This window comes from Cricetulus griseus, unplaced genomic scaffold (assembly GCF_003668045.3).
Source record: "Cricetulus griseus strain 17A/GY unplaced genomic scaffold, alternate assembly CriGri-PICRH-1.0 unplaced_scaffold_8, whole genome shotgun sequence".
Lineage (NCBI taxonomy): Eukaryota > Metazoa > Chordata > Mammalia > Rodentia > Cricetidae > Cricetulus > Cricetulus griseus.
In genome coordinates, this window is record NW_023277421.1 from 250,073 (window position 1) to 269,594 (window position 19,522).

Below are 19,522 nucleotides of genomic sequence, written 5' to 3' on the forward strand. Positions count from 1 at the left end.
AATACATGCCATATTTATCTTTCTGGGTGGGCGTTCCCTCACGCAGAATGATTTTTATGTTTCCATCTATTTTCATTCAAGTATCATGATGTCATTTTTGAATACCTGAGTATTACTCCATTGTATAAATGTACCACATTTTGTCCAAAGGAGCCTTCAATCATGTCCTTTGATCCTTGAATGATGCAGTCACTTTGCCAAATATTAAATGACACAGTTTCAAGAGGACTGCCTTCATTCAGCTTCTGGGTCTCCTGCCTTCCTTTTCCACTTACTGATGGTTTGGATGAGAATGGTTCCACCCCCAGGGATTATTATTTATTTGAATCCTTAGTCCACAGTGATGGACTGTTTAGAAAGCACTAGAGTATATGTTGTCTATTGGAGGAAGTGTATCAAAGGCTTATGCTCTCTCTCTCTCTCTCTCTCTCTCTCTCTCTCTCTCTCTCTCAGATGCCTCCTGTGGATCAGGATGAAAAGCTCTCAGTTATACTGCAGAGTCATGGCTTGATGTCTGTTTCCTAACATGGTGATCATAAACTCACTCTAAAATTGTAAGCAGGCCCCCAATTAAATCCTTCCTGTCAGAAGTGTTGCATTGCTCATGGTGGCTTTTCACAGTTGTAAAACAGCAATTAAGACACCAAGGACATCATCTGTGCATAGTAATATATTAATGTTATCAGTTGAAATGTGAAAATCATGTGTCAATGATCAATGATTTCATTTTATTATTGAACATGCCACACCATTCCTAAACTGAGGGGTTTAGAAACAGAAACTGTCAGGTCTGGGTTGTATCACTTCAGCGGCTCAGAATGCAGCCATGTAGGGCTGCTCTAGTCTTCCTGCAGGTGTTCACTGTCCCTTTAACACATGGCTCCTGGGATACCTATTGGCTTTAACCTGCTTGATGACATCATTCTCCCTCAGCCAATCAGCACCAGATAGAGTTTTGAGGTTACCTTGGAAATAACTGACAAAACGTTCCTCAGTGCTGAGCATCTTTGATTCTGCACAGACGTGGATTTTTTACGGTGAAACCCAACAATCCATTTCCTCATCCCATTATCCAGATCCTACTCCTTTTTGAAACCAACACCCTCCCTGTATCCAGATCTACTCATTTTGTTCATTGTTCCTGACTTGAAGATGTCAGGTAGGAAGAGAAATATTAATATTTGTTTAATTGGACATCTTCCTAAATTGGGAGGCACCAATACACTTTGGGATGAAGGGGGAAGTGCTGAACATCAGGCTGATGGCCTAACTGTGGTCTTAAATTTGACTTTTCCCAGGAGTTTGAATTTGGATAGAGCATTTCTCCACCATGTCACTAAATGTGTCTTTACTTTCCTTAGGGAAACAACAGTCTTGTGGGGCTCAGGGCTCTTTGAGAAACTGAGAATTTAGGAGCATGATATAGAGAAGGAAACCAGAGAGTTTCTGGGACTGTTTCATCTGAAGCAGAGAGAGAGATGAGTATGTAGAGAGGATAAGAAAGGGCCATGATTCTTCCCTTCACTCAGTTTGTCCCATTAGCATTTCCATGTTAGTGCTGTAGACCTGTGGTGTTGGGATGTCAGGGGAACTGCCTGCCACACCTGCCTCTCCTCTATGAGCTGGTTTGTCTGGGCTGACTGGGATGGATAGGCAGCTTGGTTCAACTCAGGTATCAATGAGAAACCATTAGACCTGAGAGATTTCAGGTAGGGCTGGACCTTCAAGGGAGAGACTGGGTTTGTGTTTCATGGGTGGGGCACAGGAGCAACTGTGTTCCCTGCTGTGATCCTCCAAACAAACTCTGCAAAAGTAGTGTCAGTTCCAGGACTGTTTGTTCAGGTCTGTTCCATGAGCACTTGGGAGCTGAGGTAGCTGAGTCACCACAGGCTTATGGCTAGCACCCTCTATTACATAATGAATTCCCTGAGTGCATGCCCTATAAATAAAAACATGTCCAGTTTTAAAGGTATCATTTATCATGATAAAATGTGTTGTAATTTTTCCATAATCATATTTTTATTATTTGAGGATTTTATTCAATGCATCCAATCACACTAGCTTCCTCTTCCTCCCAAGTCTATCCACAAACACTTTTGTTTTTTTTTTTAAAGAAGAAATAGACTACAGCAAGCCTAATTTGTGTTGTCAATATAATCCCTGGAGCATGGTAAAAGTTTGACTGACCATCCCCTTAAAGATATCTGAGTCCCTCCCCACATCCAACAGCCACTCCTCCTGCCAGAGCCATCAAGGGTTTAGAGCAACACTTCAAAATCTTTATTACAATTTAAGAATTGTCTTCAGTGGCTTCTGGTCTAGGGTCTCTATTTTTATTTATGGGGAAGGAAAAGTCTTCTGTGACAGTTTCTCATTCTCAGTTATGAGGCTGCAGACATAGGTACCACTACAAAGGAAGCTTCCTAGGCCATAACAGCCAGTGACAGCACAGATCTTGGTCTTCCACATGGTTTCTGGTGGCAGCCTTCACTATGGACACCAACATGACCTCAAGATATAAAGTCCATAGAGGTCTTTTGAGGAGGCCCAATCCAGACAAAGAACCACTCTCCATCTCCATTAGTGTGAGCTTCTGCAGCTCTGGATCCATTTGTCTGGTGTGTGCATGATTCTCTGCTCTGCCATCTGCCACTTATTTTTTTTCAATTTAATGAGACCATTTTTTAAAAGCATCTTCCCATAAGACTTGAATTTTTTAGTTGTTTCTGAGATGCTGTGCTCTCTTCATCCTCTGCTGTCTCCTCTCCCCTCTGTGCCTGCATGGGTCTGTAAGTCTCCTTGGAGCTTCTCCATGGTTCCGGGGATGCCAGCAGCCACTGCCATCTCAAATTGGCATCTAATGTAAAGTTTTGAAAAAGATTGATTTAATACCAGTTTTTTTCAATTGAAACTGAAATTAGGATGTGACTACTATCTCATCAACTGAATTTTAGTATTAAATCCTGCAACTCCATGGGGGTAGTGCTCAGTAACTTAGAAATGCATAAATTAACATATAATTATTGGAGTAGCAAAGGATCTGTTTTCCTAACTTCTTGTATGTCTGGTGACAGGTAAATTTTTTAAATCCTGCCTCAGAAAACAACAGAGCTGTGCAGGAATTTTCACTGATATGGCACCACAAGAGGTAAGTCTCATTGCTACTAAAAAGTAGTTGTTTTGTTTACACTCATATACATATATGGCAAATTTAAAGATGTGGTGCCCTTTTTATTGAACTTCAAAACTATGTAATTTAAGTATTAATCCCAGTTACCTCTCCTTCCTTTCTCCCATTCTCCCACATCAACCCCTTTACTACTATAGTAAGGGGATACTAGGCCGGGTTTGTTCACTAAACCTATTGAGCTGTATTACCAAATGTGGTGTTTTATTTCCTCTAATTTTTGTAGTAAGAGCTTTGTCACACACAACCATACCCACAAAAATACACACGCTGTATATATGTGTGTTGTAGACAACAGAATGACAGGGCAGCAGGATATCAGGGGATGGCTTCTAGTGTTCCTCATCTTCTGTTTTCTGTCTTAGAAAAAGAGCACCACCCGAAAATATGAAGATGTAACTCTTCTGCCCCAAGAGCAGATGCAAATTTTAATTTCTGCGGGGCTTAAAGTTGAAGTCAGCAGTAAAGTACCCTGTGAAATGTATATAAAAATGAGGAATGACCTCATAAAGATTGCAGCAGACCTTGAAAAAAAAAGGACTGGAAGAAGAAGCTTTTGTGGAGTACCACAAATTTTTAACGTGAGAGCCTGCAGTTTCCATCTCCTATCCTGTGACTGATCCCATCTGTCCTCCTCTTCATGCTTGTCAGCTGTGCTGACCTTATGGAACTTTACAAAGACATCTTTTATTTAGATTTATGGGAGCTCACACACATGATTTTCCTTGCTATTTAAAGACTTGAGGACCAAAGGTGGTGGTATCACAAATAAGGGATTTCAAGAGTAGTTCACGAGCTTGTGCCCACATGGCCCAGATTCTAGAAGAAATAGATGGCAGGTAAACAGGATGTGTCTGTATAGGTGAGTGTGTTGCCTGCTCTATCTCCACACAGGCATCCAGTCACAGGCTTATTGCTGTGTGGCAGAGCCATGAATCCCATTCTCTTAATCCTGTGGCCTATTCATTAGTAAAGTAGAAGTTAGACTTTAATGTAGCTAAACAGTCACCTGGGGTCTACGTGGCTCACCACAGTCCCTGTGCTACTTGGGTAGGTGGTATAGATTCAAGGTGGCAGAGCTGTCACCATAGAATGACTCTTACATCCTCAGGGAAAAGAATGTTCTGTGTTTGAGGAAGGCAAAGATAGTAAAGATCTCACCACTCATGCCTAACCATGAGTTTGCTGAAACAGAACATAAGTAGATATGTGCAGTGACTGTAAGTTGCCCAGGCACTGGGTAAGAGCTCTGTGGGCATAGCATCATTGATCTTCAGTAGACTGTGTGCTGAGTAGGCAGATTAGCATCATGTACCACAGAGGAAGAGAAAGCTCAGATTTAGACATGAACTCAGGTACCACAGTTTACAACTCCTAGAACATGGCTTCATTTAGTTTTCCATGTTGGTATTCTGTGAGATGAAGGCAAGCACTTGAGATTGCATTAAAAATCCCTCTCATTTCTTCTCCCTTCCAAAGACAAAGAAATTTATGTGTCCCACCCACAGACATCAGTTTGTCACACTCAGTTTTCAATACCACCCTCCACTCAAGAGTCGTTCCTGGTTCTTGGACTGACAGGAGTGTTGAGGATGGTTAGCAGGCTTTTCTTGTGCGTCATCCCTCTAGTTTCCACTGCACAGCTCTCCACAGCTCAGTGTACCCCCAGAGTATCCTTTCATTGCCTATTGTTCTCGGAGTTGATGTTGTGCCCTGCCGGGAAACAATTCACTAAGATGCTGTGTGAGCAAGCATCCATACAGTTATTATGAGTGGAAGAATGAGACCACAGTATGTATCCTATTTTGAAGTTCAGGATGAGCATCTGTTTCCCCACATTTCTGTGAGGTCATTAACTCTATCTGCTCTTGCCTTAGTGCTGGGATGACAAGCATTCAACATGTTGGCTTTCCTATACTTCTTGATAGATGATGTTTGCTGAAGGTGCCAGTTGATAGAATAGTGAGTTCCTTTCTCTCCCCAGGCACTGGGAAGGAAAGGGGTGAGGGACTTCAGGAAGTGACTGTTCTCACTGAAAGAACTTCTTAAACTCTGCATAGAGAGACCAAATTTCTTCAGGGCCTCATTGAGACATTTGGAACTTTTCTGCACACTTTGGTCTCTCTGCTTTATTCCTTTAGACTCTTTGTGGAGAAACTCAGAAAAGGCCCAGAATATCAAAACTCCCTTTCCAAGGGAACAAGATCCAAAATCAACAAGGTGGGTTTTCATTGTCTATGTGGCTGACCTAAATTCTCTACAGCAATAGGGAGCTACTCAGAGAACATCACAGATCCTCATCTTCGGTGGGAGGTGACCTGATGCTGCCTCTGAATCAAAGTACAGAGGAAAGGGATGGCATGGAAGGGGTTCAAGTCATGCATAAGATACTGGTGCCTCTCCCCACTTGTTTTCTTCCCCTCTAGTCTGACATTAGGGCTGTTCTAAGTTTCCATTTTGGTTTTGTTTTTACAGACAATAAATAGGGTCTTTGAAAAAGCTGAGATCCTGAAGAGCAAACTCCTGGAGCAGTACAGCAAGGAGTTTGCAGAATACCTTGCAGATAAGGTCAGTGTATGAGCATGAACACAGGATGTTTTTGTGTCACCTAGTCTTCCTGTGTCCTGGGACCGTGTTGTACCCTGTCAGTGGAGTCTGTGATCCAATGGATAGGCACTACAATCCCTTACAAACACATGCACTTGTACCTATACAAGACAACACATGCACACACACACACACACACACACACACACACACACACACACACACATGTGCATTAGGGTACTCAGAATATTGAGGGAGAATTGTCCCTTAAGACCGATATACAGCCACTGATTAAGGGGATGATCATTGTTTTTAATAGTACCAGGATTATGAAGGGGAGCATGGACCCATGATGAGATGGCAGACATGAACACACCTGCACTTTGTTCATCTAATTGCTGACAAGCCTTTTTCTTCTGAGATTTGAAGTATTAGTAGTCCTATTTCTCTTTCTATAGAAAAAAAGAGAAGAGGAAGAGGCAGAAAAAAAATTCTTCTGGCAAGATGTAAGAAACATGATAAAAAACTCCCCAAATTTTGCCAAATGGAGCGCTCTTCTGGATAGGCTGGTGGATGGCATTGGTCAAGATAGGAGTGGAGAGACGGGCCCCAGCCTGGCATCAACACTTAAAAGTGCTGAAGAATCTTCAGCAGAAAGCACTCCACAGGAAGCCGTTGAAGAGATCACCCCCAAAACATCTTCAGACACACATGGTGGGGAGCCTCAGATGGTGGAAAGTCCATGTAAGTCACTACAGGTTCATGACATGGAAGGATTATGTGGAAGTGGACTCTGTTGCATCTGGGTGAGACACACACATTTGAGACTGCAGCTCACCAGTAAATTAAGGTGGTGATGTTGAATGTCTGAAGTCTGGAGCACTGAGCAGCACAGAGAAAGCTTCATCCCCTTTTCCATGTCCTCAGTCTTTGGCTTCCATGGATCCACTTTGCTGTGGTAACAGAACCTCTTGTGACTAGTGTTGTCTCTTTCCTTCCTGCCACCCAGACTTCTTGTAAAAAAAAAAAAAGCCTTTAAGTTAGTTTAACGCAGATCAGATTTACAACCTGAATAGGCCTGATTTGATATTCTGTCATCTCACCAAGTAAATGTTGACATTCCAAATGTGCATCCCCTGGGCTGGCTTTTCACAAGTTTCTAAAGTATTGGTTGATTCTTCTGTTGTCTGGCATGACACAAAAACTCTTCTTGTGTGAGAACCTGAAGCAAATTGCGATGTTCTTCTCAATAGTCCCGGGTGAGAGTCAGCCTTTCTCAGCTGTAGGCCTGTGCCTTCAGCAATCCAAACATTTCCAGATGCCACTGAGAAACTCAGTCTTAGCCAGCCTAGAGCCGGTGCACTCAGAAGTCTACACATCTGCATGATATAACATATGAGCATGAATTAGTTCTTCTGTTCCTATCAGAATGTAGAAATAATCAGGAGTGAGTGGTCCCAGCTAAGTTGAGAAGCCTATCCTTGGGAATTTGCTGAGCTTAATGCACAAACTTCACTCACAGTTGAAGTGTAGTGACACAGCATTTTTAGTTGCTATGTACACATGGATGTCCGTTAAGTTCTAGGGTTAAAGGGACTTTGCCATCCCTACAGTATGCCCTACTGGGGACTATCTAGGGTGGTGTGTCCTTGAGTAAGTCTGTGTATGTTTCTGTATATCTTCAACCTCTGAAAATTTGATGGTGATCTGTGGCTTCACAGCTATTGGAGAAAATGATCTTCATGGCCGAACATGCCCTCCACAAGCTTTCTTCAAGGTGGAAGCTTGGAATACTAGTAGTTAGGCTCATGTTTGGAATAAAGGCATAGACCATGAAAGCCACTGTTGAGAGACTCGGTCTCAAGACCCATGAGAAACCAGAGAAATGAGAGTGCAGAGGCCAGCAAACCCGGCGATCTGAACCATGGACAAAAAAGACATGTCTGTCCCAGGACAGACACATCAGAAGATTTCCTTTTCTTGGTCTGTTTGTCCTGTTGCATTCCCAAAGGGCTTCATGTACCCACCTGATTTGAGAGGGGACTTTGTCTAGAAGTTTCTTTACAGTCAATTCACAGTCACACCCAGAAACATGTTGTTCCATCCATTCAAACTGACAGTGAAGTCCATGCTCACAGCTACCACTCAGCTGTGTCCAGAACTTGGAGAAGAAACTCCCTGCCTGCTTTGTGGTTCCATTATGGGGAAGAGGCTCCTGGAGAGATTCCTAATGACTTTGTGATTTTCCTTCAGGCCAACAGACTGAGCTCTGCTAAGGACCACCAGATCCTGTAACCTCAGACTTCTCTCTCTTTTCCATTGCAGGTCAGAACTTCAAAGGCCTCCACCCTGTGGTCCTTCCAAAGGACCTTTGCGATCAGTTTCTCCATTCTGCACGGAAGAACACCAAGAAAGGCATAGAGACATGCGGTGTATTATGTGGTGCCCTGGTAAAGATATGAAAACTCCTTCCTGATCTGAGGCTGTTTCTTCCCCTTTGGCTGCCCACTCCCATAAAGATATACAATGGCTGTGTCCATACATATCATTCCACAGAAGGAGCCATGGGTGACAAGAGCTGAGTTACCTTGAATTTGATGACTTTGAATTAGGTTGCTTATCAGAGTCTCTTGAACTGAGCAATTTACTTCAATGGTATAGTTAGAAATATTCATCCTAGTCATGGCTAATGACTGTAGTTGAAGTCAATGGCAAACTGACACTGGAGGCTTACTACAAGTTCAAACTGGCTCATATACAGAGTGAGACACTGAAGTAAATGCAACAAGGCTGACAGACAGAAACCCTGGATTGGGGCATGCAGAGAGCACCTTAGCTAATTCTAAAAACAGGAACACTCAATAACTTATGTGGTCTGATCTGAGCACCTACTCTGTGCTAAGGCTTGGAATATAAATTAAACATCTGAAGACTTCTGAACAGACCTGTTGGCTGCTGTAGGGAAGACCCTGGCCCTAAGGTGTGCTAAGAGGGGTGACATCCCATGTTCATCCCTGCTTTTATATGGTAACCCAGAAAAACACTGGAGCAGTCAAGGTGGGGAAACACTGAGGTCAGGGAGAAGGATGAGAGACATTCAATGGTATGAGGACTTCACTTACTTACATTATGAGAGAGTTATATTGACAGTGCCAGGGAATTCTAACAAGGCATTTTTTTGGCAGGTAAAGGAAGCAGACCATGTTACCCATGTCATCATTCCTGTCCAGAAAGGAGGGCCTGATTACTGTTATGCCCAGAAGGAGGAGGAGCTATTTTTTAAGCAAGAATAACTAGGCCTTCTCACCTTAGGTTGGGTTCATGTAAGCATATTGACCTCACTGGTGGCGAGCTGCTCTTCCATGTACACTCCTGAGATCTTTGTCTGCACAGAGTCAAACCATTCTAGTTCCTCCATCTATGAGCACATGCAGTCACTAGTGTTCCAGTGTTGTGTCTCATTCCTGGTACACTTCATCTTTAATAATTCACCTTTTCCTCAGTGTAGTTCTTCAAAGATCACCTTCCTTGTGAGTGCATAGAGAATAGTAGCTTCCCGAAGATGTATGAGAAAGTGCTGTAGACAGCACGTACCTAAAAGCTGTATGGAAGCATTTCAACTAAGTCAACTGAGTGTTCATTCTCATGATTGCATTTTGCAATTTATGAAGAAGCACTTGTTTTGTGAACACCCAAAGAGCTCTTTCATGCAAGGTTTTCAAGTATTTGGACATGCTGTGTAGACTTGTCATGATCTTCAAGGAAACATAGTTCCTCCATAGAGAGTCCTAGTGAATAGTTCTCTTCTGTTCACGGCCGCAAAATCACAGAATATTCAGCTGTTTTTGGAATGGGACAGTGAAAGCCACACTCAGGTGGCTATTTCTAGGTTTTGAGAGATCAAATGTATTTGTACTCACAACTTGGGCAGTGCTAATATGTGAACAGTCTTCTGGGTCTTCATGCTTCAATTCCATAAGAAATAGACTTATTTGCCCGACAATAATACACCATGAATGATGGAAATCTACCCCATTGTTCCTGGACATAAATGGGAGTCAACACAGAAAATTAGCACCAATTCACATGAGGCAGAGTGCAATGCAGGAGGTAGATATAGGGAACTGTGTGTTTCAAGAGGAGTCCCACTTGAGGTGTCTTATGATGACATATAAAGAGGAGACAAAAGAGATTCCAAGGGGTGTTACCCTGTATCAGTAAGCAGTTTTGTTGGCTTAGAATTATGGTTGGTGTTAGAAAAGAATGGCAGTATTGTTTCAACATGACCCCTAAAGCCATGCTCTTATTGTTGGGTAGGGGCAGGAAGAAGAGTGGTGCTTTTGAGTAAAGGGAGAGCTCTTCAGCTTATTTTGGGCAGAACAATGATGTGATTAAAGCCATACTCCAGAAGGTAAAATGAGGTAGTTGCAAGACTGGTTGGAGTTGGGAGGTCACTTAATGATTAGGAGTTGCTAACTTCCAATGATGATTAGAGGATGATGGCCATGTGTTAGGAATTTGGTGTTTCAGAGACTCAGGACCAAGGAATAGAGGTTGAGAAATCTGCAACAGGGCAACCTTGTAGTTGGGTCCTTTGGGGTGGCAGTGATCCTCTCATTAGCATGAGTAGGGTATCTAGAGGAAGACTGACTTTGGAAGTGGAGTTCAGTCATACCTTGTGGTATTTAAGGCACATGTTAGGTATCCCATAAGTGGAGCCATTGCTGGCAGTTGGAAGGAGGTTCTGGGAAGCCAGGTGAAGGCAGGAGATAGACATGGGAGGTTTTTGTTTGCAGAGTGCTCAGAATACCTGATAAATGGGGAGTTCTGAGAGCAAGAGAATTGTTTCCCTCACAGCTAAGGAGGAGATCTAATGGGGAGAGCAGGAACACAGTGGGGATGTTAGAGACAAAAGACTGCAGGAGAACTGGTTATGGGATTCACAGAAGCCACACAACGAGGACAGTGAAAGAAAGAATACATGATGTAACCCAGGTACAGTCTCCATCAAGAAGTAGATTCAGTTCCCCTGCTGGAGGTCATTGAGGAGGTCAGCGTATGAGTATTAGGCAGGTCATTGTAACCTGAGGCTTCATGGTTCAAAGAAGACTCAGAAAACTGGCTGTACTGGCACAGTACTGGAATCCTGTCATTCAGGAGGAAGAATGCTCTATAATGACTTTGGCAACAACATGTAGTAAAGAGAAGAATTAAGCTTGAAAAAATGTGCTGAATTTATGGCTATACAGAGTCTCACAGGACTATCATGTTGTGGCTTTCATCTAGGCTGTAGATCTCAAGGAAAAGGAGAGTGATGAGACCACTCTTTGCAGAACTGGGTCAAGAGAGTCCTCAATTGTACGGGCACTGGGAAATGGTTTGATCAAGGTTTTGTCTACTTGGTTTTTTTTTATTGATTTTTCCATTTTAATAACTTTAATTTTACAAATGTTTTATAATTTAAAATGTATCTTACTTGTAAGTATACATACATGAACAGTGTAGTCCAATGACTCCTTGAGGAAACATCTATGGGCATACAACACTTAGAGAAGGAAACAGGAACTTTCCAAGAGCCTGGTCCAGCTTTTCAACTTCCTTCTTTTGATTCCCCTCTTGTTCTAAGCATCTTTTATTCAGTATCATTAGAGTTTATGTCCTAAGTGTACCTCCCTCCATGCTATCATTATTTCAGTACTGTTGTGCCTTGAAAAGCAATGGTTAGATATTTGACTTTTACATCTGGCTTCCTTACCTTAACATGTGCTTGTTTCATCCCCACTGTGGCATGCAATTGTCTGAAGTATGCTTACATCTGGTGAGTCACTGAAGGAGGGGAGGGAAGAGGCATAAGATAATGCGACAATAGTAGGTACAGTGCCATAAAATAAGGCCAGATTGGGCTCCTCTTCACATAGGGAGAAATCACACAGGTTCCAGTGGCAGGATTGAAGGCAAGGAGTTGAAGACCCAGAGAGACTATTGAACTGTTGTTTGAAGTAGACATGGGAATTATTGGTGAAAATGGAATCAGATTCTGCTGTGGGCAGGAGGAAAGCAGTGGTAGGGTAGAAGGACAAAACATGGAATGGTTACTCTTTAGTCATCAGGTATAACTAGGCATGGATGAATAAAGGATCTTGTCCTCAGTGAGGGACCACCTAAGAAGTAATTGATATAAGCTCTGCTTCTTCAGACCTTTGTGGATGAGGAGGACAAAAGTGATCATTTCTTCTTACTTCTCAACCTAGCAGACCAGAGATTTGTCCTGGCATGATTTGGGGAGTCATAGTTGGAGCCAGTTGGTGAAACTCCTTGGAACCCCCTGCCTTGGATCAGACATGGGGCTCACGGGCATTTCTTCAATTCTTTTGTCTCCTTAGACCCATCCAACCCAAACAGCCTTCTTGTTGAGTGTGGATATACACACACATTTTTGCTACCAGAAGATGCTGCCAGAGTCAATTGCAGTGGTGTGCTCACCCAAATATAAACAGTGAGAATGTAGAATTTAAGCCTGGAAGGTTTAAGAGCAAAATCTTCTATGACTCAAAACACTTTACAAACTAAGCAATATCCTGAGGGTCTCAACTGAATGCTAGAGAAGCCTCCCTTTAAGGTGCACATCCTAATTAACACCAGCTGCACCTAAAAGACGTGCTGGTACCACTGATGGTGTTCTAAGACATATTGCCAAGAAGTGACCTCAAGAGCCAGAGTTTGAAGAAATTCCACAACAGACACTGCATAAGAGTGTCATCCCATATCATTTCCAATGTCACATTAGTTTGAATTCCTCAGCAGAGCTTGTGTTGGGGAAGCAATAAATCATCCTGCTTTTTTTGGAATAATTTTGGTAGCCACTAGTAGTCTCAGGTGTTAGCACAAATTGTATTTTTTCCTGAGAATAATTTGCCTGAACAAATCTATTTTTTTGCTTGATTTATCTTCCTCCTCATGTCTACTGTTGAGTTCATTTTTTTCATTAAGTCAAACTACAAGGAAGGGATAAAGAGAGAGAGAGAAGAGAGAAAACACAGAGAGAGGAGCCCATGGAGGGGTAAAAGAAGGGGAGGAATGAGGAGGAACTCAAAGAAGAGGAGAAGAAGCAAGAGGAGAAGTAGAGCAGGAGGGAGGGCAATTAGGACTATGACAAAGAAGACAAGGCCTAACAGAACACCTAAGACAGTGATCACTATTAATAGAAGGAAGACTTCCACAACACCTGTGCTAGAGAAAGAATTATGCACTTCAGAGGAAAGACAGGTGCAGAGGAGGGGGAAGGGATAGAGAAGTTAAAGTGAAAGCAAAGAAGTCACAGATAGGAGAGGACAGAGAGGAAGAAAAGAGAGAGTGATGGAAGGGAGAGAGAGGAGTGAGAGTTGCAGCGATATCTGTTTGACTGTGAGTCTACTTTTTCTTTTTTCAGAACTGGAATTTTCACATTGACATCCTATGGGTTAAAAGAAATTTCATGTTGCCCCAAGAGGGGCTTCCATCCCCATAAACAGGACTCAGCTCTCTTCTGCGTAAGTATCTGGGTACAAGAATTTGAGGCCATGTTCCTAGCAAGGACATAGACCTGTAAGTATTGTCATCCTTTTTTGACCCTCATGGATGTTCAGCCTCATCACTCACCTTCCTAGAAAGCCATAGTAATCATGTATCTAGAAATAGAGGGCCAGTGATATAAGTTTCTCATATTTGCACCCTGGTCATTTACTGTCTTTGAGGGTGCTGACAGTCCTGCCCCTTTACCCTGATATGTGAGGATAAAAATACTATGGACTTTCTAAGGTGTTGAGAGGAGATGGGAAGAAGGACTGGGGTGGTCTCGGGGGCAGAGTGTGTGCTCAGTGTGCCTGATGCCCTGGATTTCATTGCCACTAATGTGGGGAAAAGAAGTAACTGAGATAATATGGAATTCATCAGCTTATTGAAGTCCTATTACATGTTAATTTGTTCTTCATCAATGTCAACTACTAAGTTTCAGTGGGTGATTTGAATGCCAAAGAAAAGGCCATGTTAGATATGTCAATTAAGCATATTTGTTAAGGAGTTTTGTCTCAAAAATAGGGATCTCACCTGCCTAGGGTGATGGATTCTTCTCCCCGGTTGTGTCTGATATCATATTTATTATGATCGGACCTCAGTGCTTCAGGTCAGTCTCAGATCAATGACATTCTGGCACTTTACTGCACATCAGCCTGGACTTTTCTATGCAGTTTTATTCAGAAGAAATGTAAAAACATTTTGAGTAGATGAGAACCCTGTCCCATAAAATACATAAGAGCCAGGGATTTAGACACACAGAAATTCAATGAAGGCTAAGACCCTGGGATCAGAGTACTAATTTCAAAAGGTAGAAATCCCTGTGTGTTTATGTGTATCATAATAAATGCTTATGTGCTTTTCTATAGAATTTGCTCCTGTTCCTAACAGAAAAACAAGCCCTAATGACTTTTCATCTTTCATTTTTAAATCATTTATATACACATATATTTAGTTATATTTATTCTGTTAATTTCATTGTATAGTGTTTTAAAAATAGACCCTGTGTCTCTGTGGATTTCCACATGTGACTTTAGTGCCTGTGTGTTAGAAGAGTTTTTCAGATTCCCTAGATCTGGACTCAAGTGATAGTGCACTGCCTACTTCCCTGCAAGAGCAGTGGGTATTGTTAAACACAGCACCATACTCCAGCCCTCATTGTGTAGTTCATGGGTCAAGCCAGGGTTTTCAGTTGTTTGTGGGCAAGAACTTTATAGCAGATCTGTTCAAAAATATGTAGCTCTATCTTAGGATACATTCATGATTGGTTATTGGGATATTGAAAGATATGGCACAATTTTAAATCAAATTATCTAGAACACAAGTTCCCAAGTTCTCAATTGGAAAGACATTTTCTGAATCTGACCCTGGTGAAACACACCCATAGCACCAGGTCTTGGGCAGTTGCAGCAGGAGAACACCAGTTTCAGGCTAGCTGAGATTACATAACGACTTTCAGAATGATAAATCCCTATGATATTATATGCCAATTGTGAGTATCCTTGAAGGTCTATTAGGTCACCTTCACCAACTGACTGACATTATGACTCCAATTGTCAAATGTGAGCCAATTGTATTGTATTGTTTGCCAATTGTGAGTATCCTTGAAGGTCTATGAAGTCACCTTTGCCATCTGATTGACATCATGACTCCAATACTGCACCAAACTTACTCTTCTCTTTTCACAAAGGACTATTTCCCAAGAGACAGTGGAAAATTGATGGCAAAGATACATGGGGAGACATTGACTCTGACCATGAGGAGAACTAGGTGGGATTGTTGTGAGCCATATCTTTTGACAGTGTTTCTAATGCATCAGGTTTTCACCTCTAGGCTGAGAACTATCTGGCTGCAGTGAGCATCTTTATTCAGAGACTTACTGCTGGGGATATGGCTCAGTGGGGAGAGTGTTCTATTTCTAGCACCAGACCTGGACTCATTTCCCAGCACTACTGAAACCGGCCATGCTGGTGTTGGCTTATACTCAGCACTGGGGAACTAGAGGCAGGAGGATGATTTCAGGATCCTCCTGGCTATGTGTTCTAGCCTGGGTCACACAAGGGTCTCTTTTGGTATAATATAAACAGTTTAAGTTGTTTCAAACAGTTTTCCATGCTTCAACCACGTTTCCTTTTTTTTCAAATTGCAGGACTGCAGCCATGTTACCATCCAAAAGAGCCGGGTAACCATCACAGATTTGCGATGAGTAAACCCCATATATCCACCTCAGTGGGAGTGTGTGTGTGTGTGTGTGTGTGTGTGTGTGTGTGTGTGTGTGTGTGTGTTTGTGTGTGTGTGTGTGTGTGTGTGTGTATTTTGTGTATATGTAAGTGAATGTAAGTTGGTATATATATATATATTATATATATATATATATATATATTCTTTACAAATAGATGTACTAGCTACTTTGCATTATGTATCTGAAACTGTTTTCATTTCATTTTGCTTTAATTTAAATTTTAATTGTTTTATTATTGTGAAAGGCTGTAACAATTTAGTTATTCATAACTTACTCTGTTTAATGTGTATCTCTTTTTATAATAATTTGCATAATTGAAGATCATACAATTAGTAGTAAGAAATCAATAGATTACTAAGGGAATAACAGTACTTAATGAATGAATAATTTCTTCCAATGAGAATATACTTATGATATAATACTTTTGCTAAAACTCTGTTTTTTTGTTTGAGTTCTTATGCATCTGTAGGTTGGAAAGTCTGATCATATATCCAGTACTGAGGAAGCCAGGTAATAGAGAAAGAAAAAGTATTAGTTGTTTATAATGTCAGTTGAAATAGCTTGTAAATATTTAAACTCTAAGACATATTTGTAGATTTTTAGACACTCTAGTAGGTAAAATTAAATAACTAATTAATCAATAGGTACAAATGAAAGAAGATACTTCATGATTGCTGAACAACAACGCTCACCATCAGTATTTAGAGGATACAAGTTCTTCAAGTTTAGTTTTCCTCTGTGCAGCTGTGTCTTCATCTGTAAGTTTGGAATAACTTCTGGGTGATTAGGTGTTATAACTGTAGATAATACATCATATGCTTTACTATAGTAAGTCTTTAAATATTTCCAAGGTCTATATGTTCATATATTTTTATCTTTTGGGCTCATTTTTCACAGTTCTCAATTAATGAGAAGCAACATTAGTGTTCCTTGGGGGAGACTATGAGCAGAAAGCTGATATCCTGTGTACTGAGCAATGACTGCTGGAGATATAAAGAAATTCAAGCTGTGTCTCCATCAGATCTGTCCATGATCATTCTTTCTACAGCCTGGTGCTCTCTCACCTTTACATTATTTCAAGTAACTTTTGATTATCTACTTTTCCAAATTTGTACTGCATAAGTAATAGTACTAACCCAAGTTGTAGGCATGGTAACAACTATGCAGTGAAAATGGCACTATGCTTTCACCTTAGGCCTCATACATTTCTCTGAATACTCTACTGAGATGTGAATGGCAGCTGTTCTATTTTACAGAGGAATAATCACATTAACCATTGGTGTGAAAGGCTGAAAATCTTTTGATGCTCTTGACTAAGCACTAAAAGCCAGGTAACATTATCCATTTGTGCATTCCTGTTTTATAAGTAGCCAAACTTTAGTTTTATATTAAGAAGTAATTTGTACTCATTAATTTTTCTTCCAAAATGTTCAGTATTAACACTTATGAGACACACACACAAAGACTATTAATAAGGTAAAAGCAGAAAAAGTCATTAAGTATTGAGCTGGAGTTATCTCTATGCAGTTAAATCACTTGTTTCTCTTGTAGAGGACCTGGGTTCAGGTCTCAGCACCCACATGACAGCTCACAACTATCAATGACTCCAACTCCAGGAAATCCCACACTGTTTCTGACCAATGGAGGAATGCACATTCTCACATCTATATAAATAAGCATTTAAGATAATAAGCATTTCGGGGCTGGAGAATTGGCTCAGTGGTTAAGAGAAGTGACTGCTCTTCTAGAGGACACAGGTTCAATTCCCAGCACTCACATGGCAGATCACAACTACCTTCAACTCCTGTTCCAAGGTATCCAATGCAGGCAAAACAGCAAAAATAAATAATTTTAAAAGGTAGTAAGCATTTAATTTATCTCATTACAGATTCAAATGTATGCTGTAATCATATTTAGTTATTTAATTCTCTTCCTAAATAAAAAGATTTGTACAATGGTTTTCCCATTAAAAGTGACTTTCTTCTCTAGGAGACTACTCTGTTGGCACATAAATCAGTACACATAAAATAGATCATTCTGGAAGGATTCTTACTTAGGCCACTTCTCTTTGTCTCAAGTTTTTATTAAGCTACCTTGAATCTTGAAAACTCAACTTTGTGTTACTTTCCCACATTTATACAGCCATCTGAAGTTACTAGGTGTTTCCATATGAATATAAAAATGATTTCTATGTTAATTCAAAGATCCTGAACTCTGTATCAATGGAAATATGCTAATGCATAATTGCTCTGTGTAAATAGATCTACTTTGGGGAATATAATTTCTGGGAGTTTTCGACATTATACTTTATGAGTTGGTATTTTTCATGCTGATAGTTCAGCTTTGCCAAATTACATGACATTAGGATTATAATATGTTTCTTTGGAATCACATTTCTATCCTTTTATGTTAATAGGACATTCACTGTGGTCTTCTCAGCATATATCCTATTGTATAATTTAGTATTGTGTAGAATGAAAGACATAGTGGAGTATGTGGCTCAGTAGGAGGAGTACTTGCCCAGTATGTTTAAGACTCTAGATTTATTAGAAAAATAGTCAGAAAAAAACCCACCAAAGTTATTTGAATCACCAGTGTCTCTCTTGTCTATAGTAAGATTATTTTTCTTTGTTTTTGTTGATATAACGGCCTCATCATGAAACCTAGATGTCCCAAAAGTTCTGAAGCGTTTGCTCCTCCACTGCAACTATATCAACATTAAATTTTTAATAATGGGGCAGTGAAAAAGTAATAAGTAAAACTTCCTCATCACCATTTGTCCAACCACAGTGTTTAAAGAATGGGTTTTTGGAAAACTCAGCTGTGTATTTGACATGACTTACCCAACAGCTGTTACCCAACATGGGCCAAACTATATTAAGATTGAGATAAATAAAGACAAAGATAAATGCTAAGGTATGATGATAATAAATTTAATCTAAAAATAGAAAGTGGTATATGAAATTTATTGAGCCATGTACTAGTTAGGTAGTATACATCAGAGGAATCAAAGTCAATATTACCCATTTTAAATTTTTTATTGTATAATTTTTTTACATATCAATGCCAGTTCCCTCTCCTTCCCATCTTCCCATGCCCCCACCAACCTCCCATCCCATCCCTCATCCACTCCCCAGGGGCGTGAGGCCTTCTATAAGGGATCACAATATCTGTGAAGTCACTTATGGCAGGGCCTATGCCCTCACCCATGTATCTAAGAGAGTATCCCTCCATGTGAAATGGTCTCTCTAATTCCATTCGTCACTAGGGATACATCCTGGATCCACTACAGGAGGTCCTTTAGGCTGCCCAGGCCTCCTAGCTGACTCACAGGTTCAGGGGTCCTGGTTTGATCCTGTGTTGGTTCCCCAGCTTTCAGAGTGAGGTTCATGAGTTCCCACATGTTCAGGTCAGCTTCGTTAGTGGGGTTTCCCAGCATGGTCTGGACCTCTTTGTTCAGTCACTCCTCCCTGCTCAGTGGATCTCTGCTTCTGCTTCTGCTTCCATCAGCTACTGGTTGAATGCTCTAGGATGGCATTTAAGGTAGTCATTGTTCTCATTATAGAGGAAAGCCTATTAAGGTAACGTCTTCACTATTGGTTAGAATCCTAGTTGGGGTCATCCTTGTGGATCACTGTACAATTCCCTCTGTAAGATTTCTCTTTCACCGTATAATTGCTCCCTCCATTGATGTGTATATTTGCTTGTCCTCTATTCATCTCCCAACTCAATCTTCCTGATCCCACATGTTTTCCTCCCCCTTCATTTTTCCTCATCTCTCTTACCTCTTTCCCCTCTCCCCCCATGCTCCCAATTTGCTCAGGAGATCTTGTCCCTTTCACCTTCACCAAGAGACCATGTATGTCTCCTACCATCCTCCGTGTTTCCTAGATCTCTGAAGGTGTGAATTGTAGTCTGGTAACACTTTGATATATGTCTAATATCCATATAAGAGTGAGTGCATACCATGTTTGTATTCTTAACTGGGTTACCTA

The 19,522-nt window shown here is 41.0% G+C and overlaps 1 protein-coding gene across 1 annotated transcript; it reads left to right on the forward strand.

The window, feature by feature from the left end:
* The first annotated feature begins 3,994 nt into the window (after window positions 1–3,994).
* LOC113838284 (STAM-binding protein-like) lies at window positions 3,995–15,491 on the forward strand. Its single transcript, XM_035453926.1, is given in 9 exon segments — window positions 3,995–4,026; window positions 5,329–5,407; window positions 5,663–5,755; window positions 6,193–6,478; window positions 8,060–8,184; window positions 8,920–9,057; window positions 12,118–12,230; window positions 13,164–13,263; window positions 15,435–15,491. Coding segments are annotated over 9 exon segments (1,023 nt in total).
* The last annotated feature ends 4,031 nt before the right edge of the window (window positions 15,492–19,522 follow it).